This window comes from Pezoporus occidentalis, unplaced genomic scaffold, assembly GCF_034315485.1.
Source record: "Pezoporus occidentalis ecotype Australia unplaced genomic scaffold, CSIRO_AGI_Poc_V1 ctg37, whole genome shotgun sequence".
NCBI lineage: Eukaryota > Metazoa > Chordata > Aves > Psittaciformes > Psittacidae > Pezoporus > Pezoporus occidentalis.
Window position 1 is genome coordinate 3,948,885 of NW_026915691.1, and position 27,740 is coordinate 3,976,624.

The following is a 27,740-nucleotide window of genomic DNA, read 5'->3' on the forward strand; positions in this document are numbered from 1 at the left end:
ATATTGTGAATTAGGCAATGCAGCATTCCAGACTGAAAACCAGTTTATTTTCATAGCAGTGATGATACCAGCTAAGCAACTGGCTTACATTTTTTTCCACCTTAAGAAATTGTTCTGACAGTAAGCAAATAGGCAGAAGGGAAAAGCAAAATACAGCAGTATGGCACAAACAAAACCAAAGCCATGGGTACTGAGAACCCTTTAATACAGCTCAAAATCAAAGCCTACACTGTAGGCTCTATACTAACAACCTCATTCAGGACTTCAGATGTTTCGTATGGCTTTGGGTGGGACTTTAGTTTTTAGTACAATAGTGACAAGTGACCTAAACATGTGCAACACCAAATATTTGACTCTGCAGAAAGCCCAATCTGTAAGTGGATCAAAGTGCCAATCACACCTCACAACTGAATTCACTCCATTTCCAGCTGGAGAAAAGTAAAGACCAGAAAAACACAGAAGGCAAGTTTTGGAAAGCCTAGAGCCAACACAGGGGAAGGAAACCACGACCACCTTGAAGTTCAGAGGCCAGGACCCCCCAAAGTGCTCACACTGTTCAGCAGTTGCCAGCCCACCAGCACATCTGTACGTTGCACTATCACCACAGTGGATGGTGATAGTGGCAGCTGGCAACAAAGTGATGAGATCGGGGAACCAAACTCTTGCATGAGAGCCAGGAGGACTCACAACCTCCTTGCGCCAGAGGAGACAGAGAGGACATTGGAAGGCACAGGCTTATTGTATCAGTGGTGTCAGGCAAAGGTACTGCAGTAGAGGATGTATAGAGATACAGCCCTTTGGTTTCATTAGACCCCACTACTTATGAAACATGCTCATGGGCACTAAGAAAACAGCACCATTCCTCACACAGAATTTAAATACAGTCATGCACACAACATATTAATTCTCCCATAAGATGCAGCAACAGAGAAAGTCCATTAAGAACAACATCAGTAACAAAATACTCCACAAGCCATCAATTCAGTCTAGAAAAGAGCAACACCACTGTTTGTGGTACTTTCACCCCTACAATCTATATACCCAGGTCAGGGCAGATGGATTATCCCACATAGACCACAAGCACTTAAAATACCTGGGTACCTCAGATTAGCTACTACCGGGTTCCATTCTCAATCCTCATCTCAAACCTTTACCTTCTTAACCACACCTTTTACAATAGTCCTCACACTCCACTGCATCTAAATACTCTAAAACATTCTACTAATATAAACATATTGTTCTTGCTCATTTGCAGTTCTTCATAAAGTTGGGGTCATTCTGAACAAAGAAAAAGCATCTGGCTCTAAGCTCCGTCCTCACAAGTTTTCAGTATTACCTGCACCTCTTTCCTCCCAGGAGCCATCTGCAGTGGTCCTCCACCAATGCAATCTCCAGTATACTTCAGAGTCTCCTCTGGGAAGTTCAGAACTACATAATGATGCCAGCAACCCTAGAAGGACCAGTGTAGTGACCAGAAGTATCTGAATACCAAAACATTTCTTTTTTTTTAGTTTCTGACAGTCACCACACAAGCTGCTTGTTGGAAAGCAGCTTCACTTAGAAGAAGTGATCTAAAGAAACTACCAATAACAGTAATCAAGAACATACTTCTCTGTCTTATTATCTACCCTATTACCTGACAGCTGCCTACCTAAAATGGCCCCCCAAAATCTAAGTGTGCGAGGTAATTCCTTTCCTCTTCCAAAAAAAAAAAAAAAAAGGCATTCTCAGGATTAGGAAAGTAGACATCCTATCAAGTCAGCTTGGACAAGTATTTGTCCTTACGCAAAACAGTTTCCACTTAAGATTAAGAACACTGGGGAAAAAAGTATTCCCTTTAACCAAATAAGCTGTAGGTGGCAAAAAAATAAATCTAAAATATAGACAGAGTTTTCCACAGAGGAAAGTTAAATCTAAATCGAAAAGTTTTACATTAACTACATTAGTATTTTCTTCAGATCAGGTTTCAACAAGAGTATTCCGATGAAACATGATAACAGCAATTCAAGAGCTGTCAGAGCAATCAAGGCTAATTTGTAGCCACCATTAAACTGAAAGTAGGAATTGCCAGATTTCAGCACCATTACCTAGCAAGCCCATTTACTTTCAACAAGACAACACATGTTCCTGATTTGCAGGAAAACATAGAACATAGTATCTTTTTTTCAGTAGTATTTAAGCATATCCTTAAACTTTCTGCACGAGCAATCCAAACAAATCCAATGAAAATACACAATGTAAGGCCAAACATGTATTTATAATACCTTGCTGAATTAAAACATGAGGAACTGTGAGAGTCCTTAATACCGAACAGGTGACAAAAATCTTACCTATGAAATCAGATATTTTTAACCACTCCACTCCAATAATTAGTGCCATTTCTTAATTACAAAACCAAATGAACATGAAGAGGCTCTCTACAGGGCCCTAAGGAAGGTCATGGTCTTAAACAAGAAAGAGTCTAAGCAAGAATCTTAAACAAGAATCTAACAATTCAAGGAGACAAGAAACCTGCAAATGAACACTATTCAAATGAAGGTCACACTGAAAAAAAAACCTTTTGTTCCTGTTTCATTTTCTTCACATCTTGTACTTTCTTCTACACATCTTCACATCTTGATTTGATGAGCAAGTATCTAGAACACTTAAAAGCACAAATCTGATATACAGAAATACTCTGACCTCAAATACAGAAAACCTTTTATCCTTTGTGCAGCAGCTGGTGCAGTGTCATGTATTAGAGCAAATGGTTCATGCTTTGAAAAGCATTCCCCCCTCCAGTGAACCCCGCTGTGGCAGCAATGCAGGCAATGGAAGTCACTTCTGCATTTGTCTACACTGTACGAGATAGTGTCCTTCCTTCTTCCACGCTAAAACAAATACCTAGACAGAAATTTCATCTATCTATCAAACCCTTAACAGTTCTATCAGAAGCCAGCAAATAAAAGTCCAACGCATTTATGAAAAGCCACTTAATCTTTTAAGATTAGTTTTCTCATTCCCCACACCTTCTAGCAGCTCAAGTACTGCCGGCACTCTTCAGCTTCTCAACCAGCTTTTATATCACACGCATGTCAGGTACTATATCACGAAACTTCATCTTTGCCATTTTTTAGCTAAATAAAAAAATTACATGCAACTCCATTATTGTTCAGAAAGACACAGACAAGCACTCATTCACTACAGCATCCTTGAACCATTTCTCTCCAATCTGGAACCACCTGAACTGAGGAGGGATCATGCTTCTGATTAAGTCCTTGCACTTGGATCTCACTCCTACAAGACCCTTGATTTTTAATAAAGACTTTTCCAAGACCTCATTAATAGATTACATTTATGCTACTGTATTTTAGTCAGTAAAGAGTAATCTAAGTGTAATGAATAATATCACAAAGTCAATAGAGAGAAAACACAAATGCAGTTTTGACCATTCCTAAGATAAAGAAGTTGTAACATGGTTTATAAGTTTTGCATACACAAGGCAAAATGGTACTTGGGCACAAACTCAAACCAAGCAGGTGTTAGAAGCAGGATTATTCGTTTTGAAGTGTATAAAAGAAGATACATTACTTTTAAGTCAGAAGAAACCTTTCTATTTAAATTGCTATATAAGTAAGAGCAAAGATGAAACATGCAGATACTGAAGGACAACACTAACTCAGTTTTAAAGCTCCACACTCATGCAAAGGTGATGCTTGACACCTACCCTTGTATCACCACATCTACCCTCCCACAGAGGTCTGAGGCCAGAGCTGGGCTGGGAGAGCCAGGCTGGAGGTGACCTCCCTCCATATGCATCTAAAGGCTGTGCTCACCCACTTCAAACCTCAGCTGCTGTGATATTGCCCACTCTGCAATGCAGATTCGGAGTCAAAACACAAACCAATGGAGGCTTCAGCATTTCAAAGTGACATCTGAAGCTCCCTCAAGAAAACAAAGCTGCAGTGAGCCCAGAACACCCAGCATCGTTCTACCAGAAATGGCTCTAAATCCCATTTTTCTACTAGCTTTTGTTCCCAAATAATCTCACCAGGAACCCCAAGGAACTGGTCGCATATGGGAAAGGTACAACGAAGCACAGATGAGGCATATGAAACAGAAGATAACAGAGGAAAAGTAGTTACACTCATGAAAATATGACAAAGATCAGTAAGTAAGAGCAGGAATGTCCCAAGAGCAGTTACCAAAAGCTAATTCTGCATTGCCACCCACCAAGGTGGCCGACAATTGTCAAGTGCTAATCAACAAACAGAAGCTAAATATAATGTTTAGATCAAGTTATTTTAATTTGCTAGGAAGCTGAATGTTACTTTGTTTAGCTATGGTTAATGAGGCAAATATCAATTTCCATTAAAACTGTAGTTCTAAATAATCTAAATGCTAGGCTTCAAACATGAATAGTAGCTTCCTCAGGAGTTCCACACAGCAAATACCATTAAAATGCTGCTCACAAAACCCAGAATTAGCAGGCTGAACCTTTAATACAAGGGCAAAACTAAAAGTTTCACAGGAAGCCACAAGATGCCAGAGGATTTCACAGTTTGGGAAATGCAGACTAAAGGTTAATCCCGAACTCATGTTTTTAAGCAACTCCATTGCTGGAGTTCTGCTACAGCTGCTCAGTGACTTCCCCAAAGGAAGTGTGATTTCTCTTCAACTCAGTAAGTTCTTTACAAAACCACCACTGGAAATACAATGCTAAGGTGTGAGTCTGCCACGCAAGGATCCTGAACAGTACATGCCCTCCAGAGAGTGGAAAGCCAGGAAGGAACAGGCATTGCCAAACACCAACTGCACTGACTGGTGCTGAAAGACTCAGAGGTCCTGGCACTCAAACAGTCCTGGGAAACTGTCAGGCTGTTCTTTAGAACTGTAGCATAAGAGGGACACGTGCATGACACTGTATTTAGACAGGAATAATAAGCTGCAACTGCAGAACAAGCAACAGACTGATGACTAGACCTACCAAAAGAATCTGGTGTTTGGAGTCTCTATCACAGGAAGTCATTAAAAATGTGCTAGACAAATATCCTTCAGGAATTGCCTTGGTTTACCAGATTTTGTTCTAGGGCAGGAAGACAGATAACCCAATCTCTTAGCGCCCCTTCTAGCCATAACTTTCTATCAGTCTACACAGGACAAAACATTAGCAAGCCTCTTCCCATCACAGGTTAGCCCTTGAGATGACACGGGCAAAGATCAGCAGAGCCTCTCATCAAAGCAGCCATTAGCCATGCTCTGTTTCTTTTCCATCTCAAGGACTTCCTTGTTCAGACTACCAGTGCAAGAACCTTTCACACACTTCTTTTAAAATACAAAACAAACCTAAGCACCCACGTTAACCCCTGAAGGGCAGGAGCAGCAATGCCCCTGAGCTGCTTCCAGGTTCTGCTCCAGCCACAGATCAGGTACCAGAAGTTCAATTCGGGGTACGCAGACTCTGCACAGTATGACACATGTAAGTGCAACAGGAAGTTTTGTTAATCACAAAAGCAGCTGTTTATATGCATCCCATAGAATTAAATGGGAGCTTATAAAAATTGCAAGACATCACCATGTACAAACCCGCAGACCCAGGCATTACTCAAAAAGGTGGTTACTACACTTGCATTACAACTCAACATCAGAACCAGTCCTAAAGAAGCTAATTCCAGGGGACAGAATAATTCATTGAAGTCTTGGCTGGTTTTCTGACATTCACTGGGGAACTAACTCTACATCATTCATATTAAGTATCTAAAATTCTCTCTTCAAGCTAGCTGTGCCTTTCCCCCTAACTACTGAGAAAGCAGCAGCACTTCCACAGCTGCCTCCTCCCGCTACAAAGACTGCAGCAGCTCTCCATCACTTCTGTTGCTCTGGCCTGATCTTCCTCTACTCCCAAACCTACTGCAGGGACATAGAAGTCACTTGTTTGCAAACCCCCACATTCCCCCTCTGGTTTATTACTTCTCAGAACCAGAGCAACACAGACAGCCCTCTGCCTACTGAACCCTTCCTCCTTTACTCTGTAGCCACTGCTAATAGCAAACCCACTTGCACCTCAAAAATTTTGCCTTATAATTAACATCAGGAATTACCAGCCTTCAAGTATCAGACCTGCTAACAAGGTCTGATACCTTCTGACTTGCCTCTCTACTACAGTGATAGCAGCAGGAAGAAAGCCTTTTCAAATCCATCGGGCTTGATTTGCAGCTCGTAACAACAGCAAACTGCAGAGCACAGAACACCAGGAAAAGAGCACACAGGTAACAGCAGAAGAAAAAAAAACACCTAAACCCTGTAGATTAAGTAAAAAGGGGATGATGGGTAACCGTAAGACTGGAAGACAGGACAGCCCTACTTGCAGTGGAACTGAGGAGGTGTGATAAAAACCATTCTGTCTGTCCCTGAAACCTAGAAGGCCTCACTTGGGAATTCAGCTAAATACAAAGAGAGGGACTGTAGTTGGCAACAACATGGAACCAAGCAAATATTACTCACCACAGGTCTCACTAAAGCAGAGACAGTGAACAAAGAGTAAAAGAAGGGCTTTCACTTGCCTACCAACAAACTCTTTAGAGCAGAGGAATGCTGTGCCCAGGTCACATTTTAACATTTGCATCACCAACCAAATTAACTGATAACAATTCAACTAGCCAAAACCAGACAGGGTAGGTCACAGCACACTCGTGAAACAACGCTGACTTCTGTTTAGACTTCTGCTCCAGGAGCTCTCCCTTGCATTTAGGACCTACAACTTTTAACTGAGTGACAAGAAAGACTTGGTAATTTAAACACACCTGTCAATGGTATTGTGTCAAGATACCAACACAGTGCAAACCTCCCTGCCAGCTGCATACCAGCAAGCACCAAAGCATACGAGAAGTTCAAACTTTAAGCTAAAATTGCTGGTCTTTTTAATTGCACCACTTGTGCTGGCAAGTCTTTAAGCACTGCCGATTAGGTAAGTTGTGCAAAATTCTTAAAAACAGAACTTGAGTAATAAAGTGACTTCCTCTAGCTAGCTTTGAAGTGGAGAAAAAAAGCTGCAAGAACTCAATTGGCTTTTAGCTGCCTGGCAAATGCTCTAATAAGAAAGCCCATGACCTACATTCACAAGGCGCTGTACTAAACCACTATTACAAAATCCAATATAAAGCCTGACCATGTTTAAGTGTTTTCCATTAGCAAGCAGCAGCATCTTGTTAGAGAAATATGAAAACATGTTGTTGTCTTCAGCGATGATGATACTAATTAATCCTCTAAACACTCTTCTGAAACATGTCATCCGGATCATTCCAGACTGTTTAAGTTCCCCATGTTACATAAAGACACCAGAACCTCTACTTTTCGATTGCACATTAGATGTTAACAGAAACAGGAACTTCTCAACTTGTGCTGCAGAACAGAGTTCATAACAATTTACCTCTGATGTTCTTTCGACAACCAACAGGAATGCAGTGGTGCTCAGAAACTCAGTCTAAATCTGAGCTAGCACCAGAACATCTCATTGTAACTCTGTTAACACACTGCTGAAATATTTCTTCACATCAAGACAGCAGCTCTCAGCCAGCTACACAGATAACCTGAAGCAGATGTTTAGAGCTGTCCGGGAAAAGATACTATTAAGCCAAATCCTACTGTGGTAAATACCCCCCAAAACAAGTGTCTGAACACCAGATATAATCAATTCAGTACGCATTTAAAGAAAATATTTACTTCTTCACTGTACACTCGCATAGTTGGAAAAGTACAACATATTCGGCTTCAATTCACATCAGCAACTTCCAACACATAATGAGAAACACAACTCAAGGAGAAATGCCCTACTTTAAAAAAAAACACTCTTTCAACAATGCATTATAAAGCAGGCAACTAGTCAAAACAAGCAGCTTATGGTCAAAACAGTTAGAAAAGGAAAGAGGAAACACTAGGACAAAAAAATCATCTAAACAGAGACTGTCAAAGGCACAAAATTACCATTAAATGTTCACAGGCTCAGAAGAATCTAACTGCCCACAATACCTTCAGGAACCCAAGCCTCCAGCTAGGGCTGGTGCCACAGTATGTTGGATGTACCTGATGATGTTAGCGCTGGCAGTAGCATAAAACAGACTTGTGTAACCAAGATGGAAAAAAATCAGAGGAAAAAAAGGAAATTCTAATTAATTTCTCTCTTCATTTACTAAACTCCATGTCCCCTTAAATGCAGAAAAAAAATAGGTCCATGTAAAATCACTGCCTTTCAGATTGCCTGAAAAGATACTACAGTTGAGGAGGCTTAAAAGGAGGTTTTATTTATCTGAAGAGTACAGCAAGAACATGGATACAAAGCTAGTGTCAAATTAACATGGAAGTACAAAGAGGTGCCTGATTCGCTGGGACTGAATTGTGAAGGGACTACACATTCATCTCAGGGAACATAAAACCTCCCATCACTCTGCAGCACTCATTTGATAGCTCTGAGCACAGATTTAAGCTAAGAATGATGCAGGCATCCTTTGTAAACCCGTAAGACAGTTGCTACAATACACAGGTTTAAAGAAGGAAAAAGAAAAACCACCATCACTAGGAAGAAAAATTCTAAATCCAAACACTGTTTCTGAGGAAATCCACGTATCTCTCCCAAAAAGAGAAGTGAGACTTCTTCACCATTGATTAAAATTATAAATTTGGTTCTGTACACCTTCCATACTTGCACAAACCAGATACTCCCTATCTGCATCCTTTGTTTCAGGATCAACCCACACATTATTTAATCAAGTAAATGGGTGATCTATCTGACAGAATAGGCTTAAGACATTAAAAGAAGCAAGCTAAAAACCAAAGGACATTGGCAAAAAGACATGAGGCCACCCTGAAGGAATGGGATCTCTCCTGAGGAGGAAGGAGAAGCATCACCATGGACAGCTCAAATACCAGAATCATCCAGAGCATCCAAGTAAAAAGGATGGGTGAGACTATTCCAAATGGAATTCAGAAATCCCTCATACAGCAAGGAATTCCAGCTGCAATACTACATCCAGCTGGATTACTTCACATTAGGTTCCTGAATACATATGGTTTGAGCAAAGCTCAAGGAACACATACGGACTTCCCACAGAGAAATCCTAATGCTATGGGTTTCAAAGCCAGTGGTGCATAACCTGAGCAGATGAGAGTCCAGGTTTGTTCACATGGAAAATGCTTCTGCCAGTGTGGCTACAGCACCACAAATCTCCAAAGTAGGTACAACAGAGCACCAGTGAAAACATCAATTTGCCCTAAAGAAGCAAACCTCAGCGAAGAACTTGTCTTCATCCATGAAGCATCAGGCAGAGATGTGCTATCAAACTGGAGCAACACATGTTCCAACACAAGAGGAAAAAGCCATTTTCTAACTTCTAGGAGGCTACAATGCTCAACACCAACAGAGCTCAAGATCAAACCTACCCTCTTGTTAAAGTACACGGACAGCTATGAACCTCTGCTGAGCCTTTTCAACCAGTAATTCAGCTGTCTGTTGCACTTGGTGCCAGCTACAGAGGAAGCTGCTTGAAATCGGTTTTACATAGCATCTTCTCCCACGTAAAGCCTCTAGCTGTAATAATGCTAGGTTAGCAACTCTGCTTTTTTTTTGGCTACTTCAGAGCATATCATAGGCCCTGTATATACACTGCACTGCCAAAAAAACAAGCTAAAACAAAACAAGGAACACACAGAGCAGTTTCAACACCTAAGTTGGTTATTTCAATAAGACTGCCTACACTGACCCAACTGTGTTTCAGCTGTACTGGGAACTTGCTTAAACACAGCTCACTAATACTGTTACGTTTTATTAGTCTGGATCATACAGGCTATTTTGAAGAGAAAGAACAAGGGGATTTTGAAGCACACCATCGTTCTTTCTCTCCTGTTTATAAAGGAGTGAGTATCACCCAGCAGCAGTCGCGTGGTGTGACAGGAGGATGGTTTCCAAACCTGCAAAGCTACTCCAGGCAGCCTCACGCTTCAGCTATTGATGCTCTTTGGCAAGAGCAGCCCAAGATACGCTAGGGCTCTGCCAAGCTCCAAGTGAGTTCAACACCCAAGAAGAAACCTCAACTGAGCGACGTACCTAGAAAGGCTGCAGTTTTCAATCAGCAAACACCAACCATTTCTCCAGACTTACTAATCTAAACATTTTAAAGCACTGTGCCTAGCAACTACCACACCAACTTCACTGCTGAATTATTGCCCTAAAAGAAGCAAAAACACAACCAGGAAGATGACATACAGCTGAGATGCAGTAGGGTTGTTTTCTCTTTCTGGGATGATCAAATGGCACTTTGAAAGCAAGGTTTTGTTTTGCTGGCACCCAAGGCCCACAACATAAAAATAAGTAAGTAAAAAGCAGCTGAAAACTTGACCATGCCACCCCACTTCCACTGCTCACTACCTGTAGTGTTACAAAGCTTTTACCCAACCTTTCAAACTTTAAAATGAGGTTTTTGACCCTAACTCCCATTCCTCCAAGTCCCAGCCAGCCAGCACAGGGACCGACGCTTCCCCATGACTCAACCAGGTCCCATCTCTTTTTAGCGCACAACGAAGCAGCAGACACCGACCCCTGGGTCCGGGGCCGGCTCTGGGCCACGGCGACCCCAGCGCTGGGCTCCTCCCGGCGCGCTGAGCCCTGCGGGAAGGGGACGGCCCCAGCGCTGCCCGCCCGGTGGCACCGCTTCTCGGACACTGACCCGCCACCTCCCTCGCCCGCCCACCCCCCCCGGGGGAGCCCCGCTGCCCCCCGCCAGGCTCCAGCCCCGGGCCCGGGACCCGCCCGCGGGCTGAGGAAGGAGGACCGGCGTTTCCCCCCCCCCGCCGCCCCTACCTGGCCGCAGCGGCTCGGTGATGCTCAGCACCAGGAGGAAGAGGAGGAGGAAGGTGCCGCTGTCTGCCTTGGGCACCATTTATCCTCCGTTCATCCTCCCCCGGCGCAGCGCCACAAACCCGCGGGGAGGCACGCGAGGAGCGGCGGGAGGAGGGGCCGCCGCCGCCACCGGACCCGCGGGGGAGGGGGGGGTGCCCCTGTCCGCACCGAGCTCTTCCCCTCCGCCGTCCGCCGCCGCCCCCGGGCGGGAGCCAGCGGCCCTGGCTGCGGCGGCGGCTGCGGCGGGAGCAGCGCGGGGTCGGGCGGCGCCACGCTGCGGGCCGCTCGCCTGGCTCCGGCGACGCACAAGATGGCGGCCGCACCTCCCCGCCGCCTGCCCCCCGCGCCGCCACGACCCCTCCCCACAGCGCGCCGACCCGCCAATCGGCGGCGAGGGGGCGGGGCCGAGCGCACGGATAGGCACAAGCCCCGCCCACCTACGGGGTCGAGCGCGGCCTCAGCTACCCGCGGGGGCCATCGCTGCGCCGCGCCAGCCCGCAGCCGTTACCTGCACATGCCGTAGACCATAGACCATGGACCGTAGACCATGGACCGTAGACCATGGACCATGGACCGTAGACCATGGACCATGGACCATGGACCATGGACCATAGACTGGCTTGACTTGGACAGGACCTCCAGATCACAGAATCAACCAGGCTGCAAAAGACCTTTAAGATGATGAAGTCCAAGCATTACCTCAGGACTGCCAAGACCAGCACTGAACCGTATCACGGAGTTTATCTAGTTCAGTCCTGCAGGGGTGACCCCAACGGGCGGGTGGCATCCCCACAGCAGGGCTGGAGCCGGGTGGTGTTTTCGTACTCCTGGAAGCGCTGTGTTCCAGGCTCGGGAGCCGGAGAGGAAACACGTGAATAGCACCAGTTGTGCAGCCCAGATCATTGTCAGTGGCCCGGCAAATGACGGGCGCCTTCAGGAATCTGCCCCTGGGTGTTGCTCTGCCATGGGTGGTGGCTGTCCCTATGGGGACCCAGCCTGGGGAGGTGGCACTGGCCCCGGTGGGGTCTGGGCTCAGAAGCAGTTTTGCCTCCAGAACCCACTCCCCAAACTGAGCCGGATTTTCCTCTGGCAACTGGAAAAGAAGCAGCGGTGTTCAGGTAGCACCAGACATGGTCCTGGCCGGGGCAGCTGACCCACAGTGGCTGCAGGGTCAGCACTTTCCGCTGCAGGGAATTCCAGCTTTCCAGTAAAACCCCATCCAGAGTCAAAGCCAAAGCTCGGGAAGCTGCTGGGAAGGTTTTATGTATTTTTTTTAAGTTTACAACAACTCTTTTCCACTTTCATACTTCAATGTTTGGACCCAAGATCCCACCCTCCCTGTTTCTCTGTTAAAACCAATTACTATACCCAGCAGCAAACCTCCCTCAAGGGTATTCCCGATGGATGTACAGATAACAGATACATGTACTCTCACATTGCTTCTGCTTCCCTTCCAGGTCAGGCACCAGCTGCTGACCTGCAGGCATGGAGACAAGGCTTCAGTGGGTTCTCCTGTGCACTCCCTACCCCTGGCCCCACAGGAGCTGCAGCCGAGCCCAGCTCAGCAGCATCAGGGAGATGCTTCTTCCATACCCAAATGTGAAGTTTAATGTGGCAGTGGAAGCTGGTGCCTGCTGGGAGGTTGCTGGGGCAGCAGTAAGTGTGTGCAATGGCTCCTTTCCCTGGGGCCCTGCTCTTGGGGACCTGCAGGCAGCTGGGGGCTGCCTGAAGATTCCGGCCAGAACACATTTTGCCAGCTCTCACGAGCTGCCAGACACTGTCATGATCCGGGTGTCTGCAGGGAGCTGAAGCGTGGCAGCACCCTCCAGCACAAAGCACAGCCATCCAGCTCCCCAGCTCTGTTCCTCCCAGGGGATACAGTGCAGGAAGGCCGTTTTCACCCAGGCTTCTTGCAGCCCAGCCACACATGCCAGCCCCAAACTGATCCAAGACAACTCCTTACCCACCCCAAGCCCATGGCAACCAAGGCCTGTGAATTACATCATACAATGTGTAAATAAATGCCCTACAACACATCAGAACAGGGCATAGGCTGCTTGTCCCTGGCTTTTGCCCCAGGAAAGGCAGACCTCATTTCCCCACACCGCAACCTCACCAGCTCTGAACAGAGGTGGCTCTGGAGCACACATGTGCCAGGTAAGCACCACAACCCACACAGCACCCTTGAGCAAACAGGCAGTAACCAGCCCAGCCACACAGCACGGAGGTGAAGGGTAAGAGGCACCCATTTCCTCAGGCTGTGCCGTGCTGAGGACACCAACACTGGGGAACTACCAATGCCCTGGCCAGGCTGTGGGGAGGTGCGAGGTGGAGCTGCCCTGTGCAGTCACATCAGCCCCAAGCCACCAGACAGGACACAACGGCAGGCAGATGCTGCAGGGACAAGGAGCATGCCAGCAGAACACACCGAGCCTCTGCCGAGGGCGTGCGGGAGCTGGCACATCCCAGGCACTCCCCGTTTCATACTGGGAGTGAGCATTTCTCCAACCAGCGAGCGCAGATCCCCTGTGCCCATAAAGCAGTGGAGAAAAGCTGCCGTGCTCAGGAGAAGCAGAGGGAAAGGGCTCACGGGCAGGGTGGCCAAACCCACTCGTGCCCTGCACCAGCAGCAGCAAGCTGGGTTTGAGGAAACAAATGCAAATATGAGGAAGTAGGAATTGCTCCATCTCCCACTTTCCTGAGCGAGGGGATCCATTTACTTCTTTTTTCTTCAGAGGAATAGCCCAGTCCCCCAGAACAACAAAGTAACTCCAACCACAGCTTCCCTTCTGGGCTAAATAAGGTTCTTTCCAGCCCTAACCATTCTACGACTAAGTAGAGAGCAGCTCAAGAGCCCCACTCCTTACTGGAACCTGGGTTTGGGTGGTGGAAAACTGCAGGCCCTGTACAGCCCCTTGTACCACAGCAGGGGAGGCTGCATCTGCCCCAGGGAAACACTCTTGGTCTTCAAGATGAAGTGCACAGGGGTGCCTTGGGACATCCTGTTGCAGAGCCAGACCCCTGCCCCAAGACACGGCTCACGTAGCCCACAGGCGATGAGGAACATGAGCTGGAGAGCAGCCTCCTGCCCCAGGACAGTGCCCCACCACTCCCCTGGCCACCTCCATCCTGGCTCTTCACTCAAAGCATGGTGTGGGGTGATGGTGACAGGAGCTCTCAGCTACTTGCCTCACCAAACCCTGGGCTGCTGCTTGTCTTCTGCTCATTATGTTCTTACCTGTGTCCCATAAATCAAAGAGCAGCAGTTGTGCCTGGTGTAATCAGCGGTTTGCTTCATTGAGGTAAGCTCCAGGTGCTATTCTGGCTGAGAGAGGAAGCATGCTTGGGCCTTGGACAATGCAGGTATGCAGGAAGAGCAAAAGGAAAATAACCCTCTCAAAAAAGAGAGGAAAAAGGAAAAATCACAAGTCATGAAGAACCAAGATGGTTTTTCACATGGGATTTGGCCTTGTAAAGGCACATCATCTGCTAGTGCTACAGCAGCAAAAATATCAGGCAATGAACAGTTTATTACTGATTCCCTAATTACAGATAGCAGGAGCTGAACTGCAGCAGGAAGCGGAGACCAGACACTACAGGAGGCGTTACAGGAATAGCCTATCTGAAGAGCACTACATCCCCTTCAAGAGATCCAGCTTTATAGCAATAAATTACATTCCCAGCAAACACATGAAGGCCTTTCAGTCTGGCAGAACCGAGACTGGGATTTTAGTCCCAGGGCTGTCTGGGTTCATTCACTTGAGGGTGAACACAAAACCAACACCAGCCCACAGGATATATAAGGCAATCTGCTCAGAAGCATTGATTGCACAACATGGAACTAATCATTCACAGATAGCACATTCCCCTCTGTCATTCCAACTATGTCTTAGCATGAGCATGACCAGATTCAAATGCTGTGGAAGATGTGTGCCCACTCCTGACCCATATGTACACCCCATCCGCAGTCCTCAAACACTACCCAGCTTTTACGTGCATCCCATGTCCAGAAGAGAGAGCTCCCACAACCAGAGAAGGGATAGGAATCAGTGAACAAGGTGGTGGAAATCAGGCACTGGGCTTGAGACACACACACCGATGACAGCCTGCTTCCACACATCCAGTTTCTCTCTGTTCCCGTGCTTGTTCTCTAATCCCTCCTTTTCTCTAACCCTCATCTCTTCCCAAAATAACCTCCTTTAATTACTGTCTCCCCTTGGGCCCAGCCTTGTTACATCTACAGCCAAATTTGGTGTTTCGGATAACCTCTCACTGGGTCACCTCCACACCCTGGTAGTCCCTGTGCTGCTCCTCAGTTATCTGTGAAGCTCAAACATTCCCCTGGGTGCTCTCTGCAGCAGTGCCTACTACATCCAACCATCTTTATGTCACATCTACTCCATTCTCCTGCTCTGTTGGGTGACTCTAACTGCAGGCCAGGGCCTCACCATCTGCCTGTGTGCCCCAACAGGGAGGTCCTACATTTACTGGAGATGAGCGGAATGTGTGGTCATTATGAAATAAATAATTCGTTGTTTAAATTACCTAAGAAACTCATTGTTATTTACCCAGTTCAGTCCTTAAAGAACATCTCTGAAAGCATGGAAACGCCAGTAAATGGGCTCCCTTTACATTCACGAATACGTGAGAGCAATTTTTTTGCTTAAAGACAAAACTTGGCCTTCAATTATTTCTGACTGAAAGGCAAAAATGGCTAACTCCTTGCAATGCCATGGTGAGCAATTGATTTGTACAAGGTGCGCTATAAAAATCGAGTCACTCAGGGTTTTTCACAGGAAGAATCTCTCCACCAAGAAAACACGGCATCAAACCCCCCCAGACCTCACAGAAGGCTGCAGGCACTGCTCAAAGAGCCGCAGAGGATTTTCCATGGAAGTTTCCTCGGTAAAACATCACCTGATTATAGCAAGTGTCCAAGACTTCCAAGTGTCACACAGGCTGCCCTGTGCTCAGGCGTGCTGCAGGAAGCGTACACATCTGGCTACGCCTGCTTCCTGCTAAAAGGTGCTCTGTGCTGCTCCAGGGTGGATCACACCACGCCACTGCTCAGTCACTCAGCTCTGAGAGCAAGCTGTGCATGGGTAAAACTGCTCTCCTCTCTTTCTTTTTCTTTTGGCTGATTAGAATAATTACCCACAAGTTTCAAAGAATGGGAAGAGAAACCCCCCAAAAGCCCCAGTGTAGCTGGCAGAAGTGCCACTTCTGTTCTTCAGAATGACATTGTCACCCATGCTGATGGACAAAGCAAGGTTGTCCCAGCCCCCATGTTTTGATCATCAACACCATCAAGTCTTTGGTGTCACACACAAAGCAGCAGTAACAACAGATCTGAAAAAGCTGAAATGAACAGAAAGCAAAAAGCCCCAGAGGCTGGTTACAGTGAAGCTGTCAACATACAGAACAGTAATCCTTCTGAGGAAGGTGTTGAAGGTGTTGTGTGAGCCTTTCTCAAGAACACCAGAAGCTAGAAGTCAAAACATAACCCCCCTCACACAGCAAAAGCAAAGCCCACAGAAGCAGCCAGTCAGAGCTATGAAATGGAAGGGCTGGATGAACAACAAGGAAATTAACTTGAAAGAAGCGATGTCCTTCCCCTAGCAAGCCCATGAAGGAAAAAACCCCAAGCCAAACTCAAACCTAGCTCTTGAATGCAGCCTCAGTTAAGACATGACAAGCCCATTTCTGAGGAAAACGGCTGGGGAGAAGCAAGGCCACTGTACAGCAGAAGCACACCCACATGGGGCTTGAAAGATCATCCAAGGCATACAAAAAGATGACAAAATTTCACCTAACATGAATAAATATAAACAGACTTGGGTACATTTTAGGAAAGAAAAACATCTGGGGTACTTCCATCCTATTAGCAAAACTAAAGATCAGTTTACGATGAAGGCAGGGTATGGGTGATGTTTCCAAGTGACTTGATGCCAAGTTCTGCCCTGGATGACATCATCCTGAAGCTTCAGGAAAGGGCTGCAAGGTCCTTCCGAGCACCTGTGACATCACATAGGGACCAGCGCTCCGGTGCCACTCGACCACGGCAGCAGCAGCCCAAGCAGCCACCATGGTGGCTGCACACACCATCTGCCACCACCCATGATGCACGCCAGCGCCACCTCATGCAGCTGCCTCCAGCTCTTCCACCATGGATGACGTTACAGTGCTTGGAAAGAAAGGCTATAGCCTCAGCGACACGTTAGGACAAGGCTCTTACAGCAAAGTGAAATGTGCCTTCTGCAACCGGCTGAAGTGCAAAGTAGCTGTCAAGATCATCGACAAGATGAAAACTCCTGGAGACTTTTGGGAAAGGTTTCTCCCCAGGGAAATAGAGGCTTTGAGATGTTTGCAACATCCATCAATCATCAAAACCTATGAGATTTTTGAGACATCAGCTGGGAAAGTGTACATCGTGATGGAGCTGGGGGAAAAGGGAGACCTCCTGGACCACATCAAGATCACAGGAGCTATGAGAGAGGACTTTGCTCGCATGAAGTTTCAGCAGTTGGCTTCTGCCATCAAGCATTGCCATGACTCAAACTTTGCTCACAGGGACCTGAAATGTGAGAACATCCTTCTTGATGATGGCCTCAACGTCAAGCTGACAGACTTTGGCTTTTCCAAACTCTTGTCTTGGGATAAAAACGGGAAAATGATTCTCAGCAATACCTTCTGTGGGTCTGCTGCATATGCAGCCCCTGAAGTGCTACAGGGCATTCCTTGTGACCCCAGGATTTCTGACATGTGGAGTCTGGGCGTCATCCTGTATATAATGGTCTACGCTTCCATGCCATTTGATGATTCCAACATCAAGAAAATGATTTTTTTTCAGAAACAACACAGGATTTCCTTCCCCAGCACAAAACACCTGACTGTAGAGTGCAAGGATCTCATTAACCACCTGCTCCAGCCCAATGTGTCTCAGAGATTGTGCATAGATGAAGTTTTGAAACACTCATGGCTGCAGACTCCAGATGCCACTGTCGAGTCCCCTCTGCCAGCTCCAGAAGAGGGTGAGTGTTCCCACAACCCACATGAAGGAAAGCCAAAGCAAAACCATCAAGCCAAATGCCATTAAGCAAAAGGGAAAAGACAGAAGTAAACAGGATCCTCCTAAGGATGGCTGGTTTTAACAGTATCACAAAGTCAATCTAACTTGTGAACTGCTAATTCTCAACTTTAGCTTCTGCTTCAGCAACAGTCCTCACCTCTTGCTTTACAAAGAATAGCAATAGAAGACACTGTACATCTGCTGAAGTGAATAAACAGCTTAACCCTATTGTTCTCAAGGCCTGTCTCTGATACGGTTTGCAGGGAAGTTACTGTCAAAACACACTGGACAGTTTCTTTCAGTGCTGCTGGCATTTAACAGGTCTTACACTCACCTTTCTCAAGTTTCTGACTACACAGGCTGCAGAATCCACATGTGCATCAACCACACCGTGTATTCAGGTAGGTTACTGGGCATTGTGAACTGATAGCTGAATCTGTACGCATACTGTCTTCCTAACATACCACCTCTCTCGGCAAGTCCAAGCCACATTCAAGAGCAACTCAAATTAAAGAGAGGCCCTCTAAAAACTCTGGGTCATGTCTTACTATATACATGATTATATCTGCTCTTCTGCAAAATACAAAACCAAAGATGTCTGCCAAGCTCAAAGGAAGTCCAGTTCAACCTTTTAGGAAGGCTTACCACATTTTATAAATAGACATATCTGTACAGAAATGTATTTAAATGCATGGCCATCTTAAAAAAAGAAATGGATCTTCAAACAATTATCACCCTTTTCCAAGAGTCCAGAATCTTCTCTGCCATTGCAGGAAGCATTCTTTTTCTACCACAGCCCTGTGCATCCCACCCATGCAGTTCAACGGGAATTTATACCACAGCAAGAGATACTCTGCTTCCAAAAAGCACATTACAGGCTATTTTATCTGTATTGTTTAGAGTAGCGCTGGTCCCAAGTCTTCTAACCACTGGCTTCCATTCTGGCAGCTGTATCTAGACACCCCTTACACCGATGCCTCACAACATCCCATTTGCAGACAGCCGAGCACAGCCAGTTCACTGTTGCCTTGCTGGTGACTGGAATATTCAGATGAAATTAGATGCCTTCCTTCTTTTAGGAAGCTGCAGTAAATTGTCTGTGATTGATGTAGTATCCTGAGATACTGGCGTCTGAGATACTGTCCTAGACTGTGGGGTGCTTGTGGGTGTATGAGGCCCACTTGCTGGGGTCTTGTAACCAGGCGTTCCAGTGTGGGCTGGAGAAGGAGTATAGCTGGCTCGCAGTGCTTTGTCGGTATATTTACTTGCAGTCCTGTTTACTAGTCTCTGCAAAGCTGGTGACATTGCTGGGCTTAGTCCTTTTGGAGTGAAGCTGGAACAGAATAAACAGGTTTAAAAGATTTTACAGTAAAAATCTGCCACTTATGTGGAAGAGCATCAATGCTTCCACAGATGAGCTTGGTATCCACTCTCACAACAGACCAGACCCACTGGCTGCAGAAGTCATTCTGGCTACAGGTAAATGCAGCCTGTCTCTCTAGAGACAAGTGACAAAGAAACCTCCTACATCCCTCCAAACCTGAGTGGTACCACCTGCCTTTTCCTTTGAGCCTATTCTATCCTTCCTATGAAACGGCCAAGCAAGACTTATCACGTCTCCTCTTTGCAATGAGGCAAGACACTGATCCAGATGCACTGCTGGGTGACTGTAATGCAGAACAGTGATGCTGACAAGAGGGAGTATCAAGGACAGCCACCAGCCACCTTCCCTCAGGAACTAAGTTTTCTGATTTCTAAAAACTTGCAGTCTGACTGTACCTACCGCTGCTCCCAGTACTCTGATCATTCTTCCCTTTCTATGTATGTTGATTTAAACCTCATCAGCAGATACCCCTCCCCAGTTCTGCTGTCAGAACAAATCTCACCTGGCCAAGTTTTCTGTTGCTTTTCGAAGTGCCTCCAGCTTCTTTGCTCGTTTTTTAGCTGCCACTTCATTGGCCATCTTGAGCCCCAACCTCTCACGGCGCCCAGGCTCCAGGATCTACAAATGCATCACACAGTTCAGTTGCCAAGAGACTCTCATGAATGCTGCAAAAATGAGTCAAAGCACCTTCACAGCTGGATTCCAGTTTACAGGGATCTAAACTGGGGAGAAGCGGGGTCAGCCCACAACCCTCTGCTGCTACATAAAAGCCAGAGAGGACACAGAGGGACCTTCAACCTGCCTAAGCAAGTAACAAAAATGGTAGAACCAGTTCAGTCAAGGAAGCAGCCATTACCTCTGGCATTTCCTCCTGCTGTCTCTCCTAGACAAACAATGTCACCTGTGTCTTGCATGGCCTGGCCTGTGGCCAGCCAGCTCTCAGGCAAACAGACATTGCTACACAGCAGGAGAACCAGTCAAGGGCTTCCGAGTCCAGCAAAACATAGGCACACACAGCAAATTACACCTTTCTTGAAGCAAGACTCTCAGCTCATACACAATGAAAACAGCAGGAGACAGGTGGCATGCAGGGACCCGTACCATTAGCAAAGCCAGAGTGCCTTTTATATTCTCAAGTGATATACCTGCCTCAGGCTGTGACAGCCAAAAGATCAAGACAGAGGGAAATCCTACAGTTTCTACCATTTATACACTGAAATTGGATAAACTTGGCGTCTCTTCAGCTTCCTCTGATAACCCCTATGTCTGGGCTTTGTATCACCAAATATGAAGTCACACTCTCCTGACAACAGTGTGTGTTCCACCTCAGGTACCTCCACCAAGCAGCGTTCATGTCCACCTCCACCCTCCAAGCAGAACCTAGATTATTGGAACCAGGGACTGCGAACACAGCCCAGAGACGTGTCACACTCCTACAGCAATGTTAACCTATTAGTTACTCACTTCCCTTTCCCTTCTTAGTCCTTCTCCCCAAAAAAGAATGACATGCTGACTGATGACATGGAATACCTTGAAGGCTGGTCCAGGCGTTCTGTCCACATAGGGCGTTTCTGACCCTTCTAAGCGCAAAGGGGTGCTTTCAATTTCACCCCATGTCATAAAAGGAGACTCATTCACACCTAAAACCAAATTTTAAGAGTCATGCTCATGAAAGACATTTGACTGTTCATTCACCACAAAAAAAATCCAGAGAGGCAAATTATGAAATGCAAATCCATCAACACACAAAAGGAGCCCCTCCACTGCAGAGGAAATCACAGCCTATATTCAATAGCAATATGTGGTTCCCATTGAAAGAGCGTGACCTTAAACTCACAGCATTGCCAGCGGCTGTGTCACCCTCTAGGTGACAACACCCAAGCACTGTCCTTTCCATATGTTTATTTTTCCATTTGGTGAGCTTTTGCTAAGTGCCACTTTCATTTTTAACTCTGTGGTACTAGTCTTCCCCTATGTTACTTCATGAAAACTTCTTTAATGTAAGGAACTATTTATAAAGCACAGAAACAGGCAGAGGACTTAGAATACATGTAATAGCCAAACTTAGAATCTATTTTGCGGTTGTAGCTGTCAGACAAAGCGCAGTCACTGCTTGGTATAGGCTAGCCTCAAGATGAATTGAGGCTAAAAGCCCGATTAAGTCGCTGGCTAGTGCCTGGCATGAACAGGCACTTCAATGGAGAAAGGAGGTGAGGTGCGCTCCAAATGCCACCTACTGGCTTTCTGGAGGAAAAGCCTCAGTACGTTCAGCTTTTAGCACAATAACAAAAGACAGGGAAACACAGCTGTTAGCGAGGAGCAGGTGAAAACTTAAGATACCACGTTTCCACTGGAAGAAAAATCACGTCTGTTCTAACCAAAAGTATCCTACAGCTAATCCACGTGAACAAAAGGAATATATAATACACAAGTGTATTCAGACAAAGGAGGAACCAAGAAAGCGGCAGACGTGGAGAGAAATAGGAGGTTAGACTGTGAAGGAAGTGATATGCCACATTGCTATGAGTCAGGCTGAATATCACTCAAAAAACTACAGGACAATTCATTGGAATGTAAATGGTTGTGAAGGACCTCAATTCTTTAAGCCCTACAGAAGCACAACCCAGGGATAAAACAAGCAGCCACAGCACCCCAGTTGCCTAGGAGGGCTCACCACCCTCTACATGGCTCCTAAGTGGTGGCATGACAGCTTGCTCAGAGCCTCTCGGGTACAGCATGACTCCTCTAGCCAGTGTATGGGACTAGGATTTAAGCACTGGGCTGAGCTAGCATACACAGTACACAAGAAAGTCACCAGCTCATGACACTTACATAGATAGAAAGCTCATCTCCTTGTCTAAACCAACAACGATACCTCAGAGTTGAACAAACAGAGCATCTTACATCAGAAAACATAAGAAATCCCTCTTACCAGGGGCAGGAGAGGGGGTAGCCACAAATCCATATCCATTCACTTTTGGAGACTCTTGGGGTATCAGTTCTTTCCCATCTGGTCCCACTTTGCCCTGTTTGTACTGAAATAAAAAAGAGACAATGCCATCCATGTGGAGAAAGGTGTGAACCAGCATTATCTAGCACACACAGTTTTCCTGCTTCATCAACGTTAGAGGGAAGAATCTAACAAAGTATTGGAAGTGCAATTATCCAACCTGAGCATTGAGGGCTGCAGCTTGTTGGAGTTGTGATTTGCTCACGGCTTGGCTAAAAGGGTCCTTCACAAAACGGGTGTTTTGATGGACAACTTCCCTGGGCTTCTTAAATACTTCATCCCCATCCGGTACACCTTGAAAAGCAAAATACCTTTTAAAAAAGGGCTCAGATAACACCAGGCAGTGTGCTCTAAAGCTCCTGACCAACACACTTGTCACACATTCCCACACAACACAGAATCCATCAGCAATTGCGGTGTGTATCACTAGCAATTTAAAACAGAATTTGTACCAGATAGAAGCTGAAATCTACAAATTAAGATCAGATTTTTTATTTTTTTTTAAGTTAACAAGACTTTCTTTTCTGTACTTCACTGGTTTGCAGAAGTTACCAATTGTCCATTTATAACCAAAGAAAAGGGCAGTTACAAATTACATAGTTTTCTATAGCAACCAAAAGCCCAAAAAGCTCAAGAAGCACTCTCTGAGTAGAAGCTAAGATTGAATAAAGATTACAAGAAAGTGCTTATAAAGAAGAAAGACCAAACTGGGAAGAGCTTTGGCTCCTGAAACCAAGTGCTTCTGTAATAATGAATTTCTCAATGACAAACAGAATATGATCACACTTTGACTGCCTTTTGCAATCAAAGGCAAAGGAGCAAAGTTCAAATAAAGAAAAAGAGAAAAAAAATACAAAAAGAGAGAGAGCAAACCCCAGGCATTTTAAAGTAACTTTATGTATCTGAGTTTCACAGAGGAAAAAGTGCACTATTGCCAGTAAGAGGTGCTCAGTCATCTACAGAAATGCTGTTATGCTGTTAGCACTGTTCAGAGTCAATCTACTCAGAATCAATGCCCCTCACGAGAAACCTGCAACCTCACCTGTCGGATAATACATGAGGGTGTTTCGAGCTGTGTATTCCCAGGTCTCCAGCCCAGCTTTCACACTCTCCAGAGCTTGCTGTTCTGCTGAAGGAAGCGCCAGGTTCTCACTGTGACGCTGAAAGCATGATACAAAAAAGGATTAGAAAAGGGTGGTGGCAGGGGGAGAACCAGTTCTGACTCCTGCAACATTTCAACCAGGCACCCGCACCATGCAGAGCTCAATCACAAGCTCAGCTCCCTGCCATAGCATACTTTGCTCCTGGCATGGCATAAGCACTCTCTAGCAAGTGTCATTTGAGAAACCATCCTGTTCCCACCTGAGCTTGCAAACAATTCCATATGAAGTTCTGGTATAAAACCAGGTGAGAACCAGAGAAGTAAATTCTTATAAAGATTATGACTTTGTTTATTACATCTTGGGACAACACTTGTTTTGGTTCAGGCTTTGTCTGTTTTTTCTCTATCTACTAATAAAAACTCAAATGAAGTATTCATTGCTAAAAGAGGGAAGAGCAACATCAGGCACTATATCTAACATAAAGGCAGTTTACAAGACTTTGGCATGTAAACTTGGGAGAGTGTCTGTATTATCCTGGTTATCATGCAAACTGCATTAGCTGAGGCAAGCAGTAAAAACCAGAATGGGCACTTCTTCAATACTTAGTTTCCAAACATTTCCATAGGCAACACAGGTATGAAAGCATTTGACATACTTACACTTACTTGTGTGTACACTTACTCACACAGTTACTTGTGTGCTGTTACCAGCATACTAGCATCACCGATACAAAAAAAACCTAACAGAATGCAGTCACCCACCAATAAGTTACTCCATTTAAAAACTCTCACACCAATTAAACCAGAAAATTACTGCCAGAAGCTCTATATTAAAGACATCAACTGATGTTGTCCATATACATTTAAATAGCAGTATTGTCACCAGATATGTTAAATGAGGCATAGCAAAATTGTCTGCTACATCAACAGGCATGCAATGCAAGGAAATGCTAGGTCTGAACAGTGCTGGCTGACAGGAAGACACACAGCATCAGCACAGACCAGCTCTGGAAACCTCACCCTGATCTGAAACAACCCCTGTGCTTTGCAAACGGTCTCCTGCTGCCTGCCTTTTAATTCTGGATGAAAGCATTCGGGCAAAGAGGATGCTTAATGAGCCACAAAGAGCACTTTTATTGTAACGGACTCCAAGGGTTTACATTAGCTGGGATAAAACCATAACCCTCACTCACAGTAACACAGCAGGAAACACTCAGGTGTCAGTGCCAAACTTCATTAAAAGGCACTGCAACTTACATCCATCACTGATGCATCTGGCATCAATGCCAGCTGCTCACTGCTGATGGAGAAAGATTGACATGGCAGCTCCAGAAGAGGCCCTGAATGCCCCATGAAGCTAGCTGAGGCAGACAGCACAGCCAGCCATGCTGTGTACAGGACTTTACTTCAGCAGCTGAATAGATTATTATTGGCTACAGAAACAGAAATAATACAATCTAACTGCAAATAATAAAGGGCTCATGGACAAACAACAGGAACTTTTCTCAGCTGCTCTCCTTGATATTGCCGCTTATGGAAGAGACTGCCAAGAACAGCAACACCTGCACTCAGTGCAATGCTCCAGTCTCACAACTTTAGGAAGAGATAGATCCTCAACAGCTATATCAACACTGCTCTTGAGTTACAGATGGGGAAAAAGCAGGACTGCAAAGGAAGCAACGAGCTCTCACAGGACCCAGGAAACTCAGGCTTAGCTCAGATTTAATGTGATCACGCCAAGCACCGACTACTTAAAATCAAGACCTTTCTATTCTTATTCTGCAATATGAGTAATTCCATGGTCTAATGCAATAGCCTCACACTCAGAGCCCATGAACTCCCATCTGTTTTTATAGTAGGATTCGAAAACAAAAAGATAATATTTTCTTTAATCAAGCAAGAAAGACATACAGTAAAACAGTATTTCCCTGTTGTGTCACCTCAGGAGCAGAGATACAGCTGCGCCATTTCCATACCTGGGCATACTCTTCTTCTGCACTGTATAGCCAAGCATGCTTGACTTTCTCCTTCTCTTTGGCCACTTCCATGATCTGCTCAAATGAAGCATTATCTTCACTTGTGTGTTTTGCTAGGAAGCTGTCCAGACTGGGAAGTGCCTCTTTATCACCTTTCTCTGCTTCTCCTAACAAAAAGAGGGAAGAAGCCTGAAAAAGGCTAATACCTCCTTTTCTACAACAGCACTATACATAATTTTTAATCATTCTGATAGCAAACCTTCTACAGACCCACTAATAATTAGCATGAAGCTCAGTGTCAAAAAAAAATACACACATGCAGAGCGGTACAATAAAACATTCTTTTTTGCAAAACATAAAAACAACCTTCCCATAAAACTTTTTATGGCATTTATAGCTATCTGTGTTAAAGGAAACTGCACACATGGACAGCTGCTAGCAGACATTTTTAAGATTGTATATGAGTAGCTCTACCCCTACAATCTTTGTTTACTTACAGAATTAATTTCAGCTGATGTAGAAAAAAAACCTTCTGCCTTCAAAGAGTTCAACTGAGTTCAGAATTTACACAGCCCTAAACCCATAACTGAGAACTCACAGAGACGACAAAACTTTACATCAAGTTCAGCTTCAGAGTGATCATTTTCACCCATTAGAAGGTTAAAGGAAACTGCTTCAACACCTGCTAAATACCCACAATCCTTCCAGGAGACAGAGCTCACAAAAGTATTTTCCTGCTGCTGAAGAATTCAGCTGAACAAACATCATTCTCCTACCTTCCTCTGCAGCTTTAACACCAGCTTTGGATTTATCCTCCAGTGGAAGGCCACCTGGATGCACTTCTGGGGTTTCAAATGTGGCTGGCGTAACATCTGTGACAGAAAAAATGGTTAGCAGAGCACAGAATGCTGTGACGTCCTCCACCACAGAAAGGGTCACATACCAAACAAGTCACAGAACACATAGCAAGAGAACCACGATTTCATTAAAAATTGTGAAAAGATGCCAAATATTCAATTCTGTCTCAAACGCTGAACAAGATTTTGCTCTCATCTAAGACATCATTTTTCTCCTGTTGGGAAAAATTCACAGGAGAGTCACAGCCCAGTATATTTGCCACCTTATGAACAGCTTCTGCTTGCAGAAGCAAGCAGCAGCACAACAATCTTCACCTAGGCCAGAACCAGCCCTTGCAGCAGGGGAGAAAGAGAAATCACTGGCTGACACATGCCCTTTGCCACAAGAAAGCCTAAACCCCACTGCAAAAGCTTAGCCAGAAACTGGGCTTTAACGTAATAGACACCTGAACCTGAAGAGAAAGCAGACATACAACAGGGTGTCTGCTGTGTGAACCTCTGATAATTACGAGCTTCCAACATCTTCTGTCCCCCATAAACAAACACCTTACACATCTGTAGACTCAACAAGAACCCCTAAAACTATAATAAGAATTCAAAACATAGCTTAGAGTTTTCTGATACAATAACATTGCACATTCAAGTATGTAACATTCCCTAGGGAGCAGGAGCTTGGCAAAAGATGCCTGTGAGGAATGGTTACTCAGTAGCTGTTTTTTTGCCAAAACCATTCCCTCAAGAAGGAAATATAAACACCACCAAATGGAAATTCACCATCACTCATCTGACAGTGGCTACTGCCCAATCTGGCAGGCTAATTCCCATGCAAAGACAATGTGAATGGTTAAGATAAGCACCACCTTCACACAGCTAAATCAGAGCAGTAACATCAGATATCAACCCTCACACCCCAGTGATGCAGTTCTTACAGGGTACAGGTACGTCCCCCGATGATTTGCCCAAGGAGGAGCCAAATTTGATCGCGATTTGCCTCATTTTCTCCAAGTCGCCGTTTTCTTCCGCCTCCAGATAATCCTTCTGCGCTCGCAACACCGCCACATCAGGGAAGAAGTCTCGCTGAATGATCTTCTCCAGACGCTGCAAGCACAGACACAGCTGCGGGGCCGCGCCGGGACACCTCGGAGCGCCGCGCCGGCTGCCGGGCAGCGTACGGGACGTACCGGAGCCCGTCGGGCGGCCGCAGAGCTGCCTCGCCCCCAGGCCCAAACGCAGCCCGGGTTACAGCGGGACCCGCCGCGCTCGGCCCAGGCGCAGGCCCGCCGGCTTACCTCGATGTAGGTCTCCTCATCCAGAATCGTCTTCGGGCGCCTGGAGGCCGCCGGGGTCGCGCCGGCGCCGTCGCCCTTGGCCGCGGCCGGCACCACGGCACGGGCGGAGGCCGCCGGAGCCACCGCTTGCTCCATAGCGCCGGGCCAGGCTCACCGCGGCAGACCCACACCTCCCTCGGCCGC

General features: G+C 45.9%; 3 protein-coding genes across 5 annotated transcripts in view; 1 reads left to right on the forward strand and 2 right to left on the reverse strand.

Moving 5' to 3' along the window:
* Window positions 1-11,155, reverse strand: part of DGCR2 (DiGeorge syndrome critical region gene 2) — a 44,371-nt gene extending 33,216 nt beyond the window's left edge. The window contains exon 1 of one of the 2 annotated variants that reach the window (XM_062631415.1): window positions 10,832-11,155. In XM_062631415.1, coding sequence (XP_062487399.1) covers window positions 10,832-10,910 — 79 coding nt within the window. In that variant the 5' untranslated portion in view covers window positions 10,911-11,155. The remainder of the gene's footprint in view (window positions 1-10,831) is intronic. The other variant, XM_062631416.1, reaches the window with a different exon arrangement.
* Window positions 11,156-16,946: 5,791 nt separating this feature from the next.
* Window positions 16,947-18,167, forward strand: TSSK2 (testis specific serine kinase 2). The gene has a single exon (XM_062631421.1). The coding sequence runs from the start codon at window positions 17,037-17,039 to the stop codon at window positions 17,964-17,966; it is 930 nt and encodes a 309-aa protein (XP_062487405.1). The 5' UTR covers window positions 16,947-17,036; the 3' UTR covers window positions 17,967-18,167.
* A 389-nt stretch (window positions 18,168-18,556) lies between these two features.
* Window positions 18,557-27,736, reverse strand: ESS2 (ess-2 splicing factor homolog). Of its 2 annotated transcripts, XM_062631419.1 has the most exons (10): window positions 27,558-27,736; window positions 27,198-27,366; window positions 26,188-26,283; window positions 25,412-25,578; window positions 23,376-23,493; window positions 22,494-22,627; window positions 22,256-22,358; window positions 20,854-20,963; window positions 19,826-19,941; window positions 18,557-19,272 (listed from the first exon to the last, which is right to left on the reverse strand). In XM_062631419.1, exons 1-10 carry the CDS (start codon window positions 27,690-27,692, stop codon window positions 18,987-18,989), a joined length of 1,434 nt encoding a protein of 477 aa, XP_062487403.1. In that variant the 5' UTR covers window positions 27,693-27,736; the 3' UTR covers window positions 18,557-18,986. The 2 variants fall into 2 exon arrangements, with proteins under 2 accessions (XP_062487403.1, XP_062487404.1); XM_062631420.1 differs by lacking the exon at window positions 27,558-27,736 and having other exon boundaries at window positions 25,412-25,600; window positions 27,198-27,320.
* Window positions 27,737-27,740: the final 4 nt, after the last annotated feature.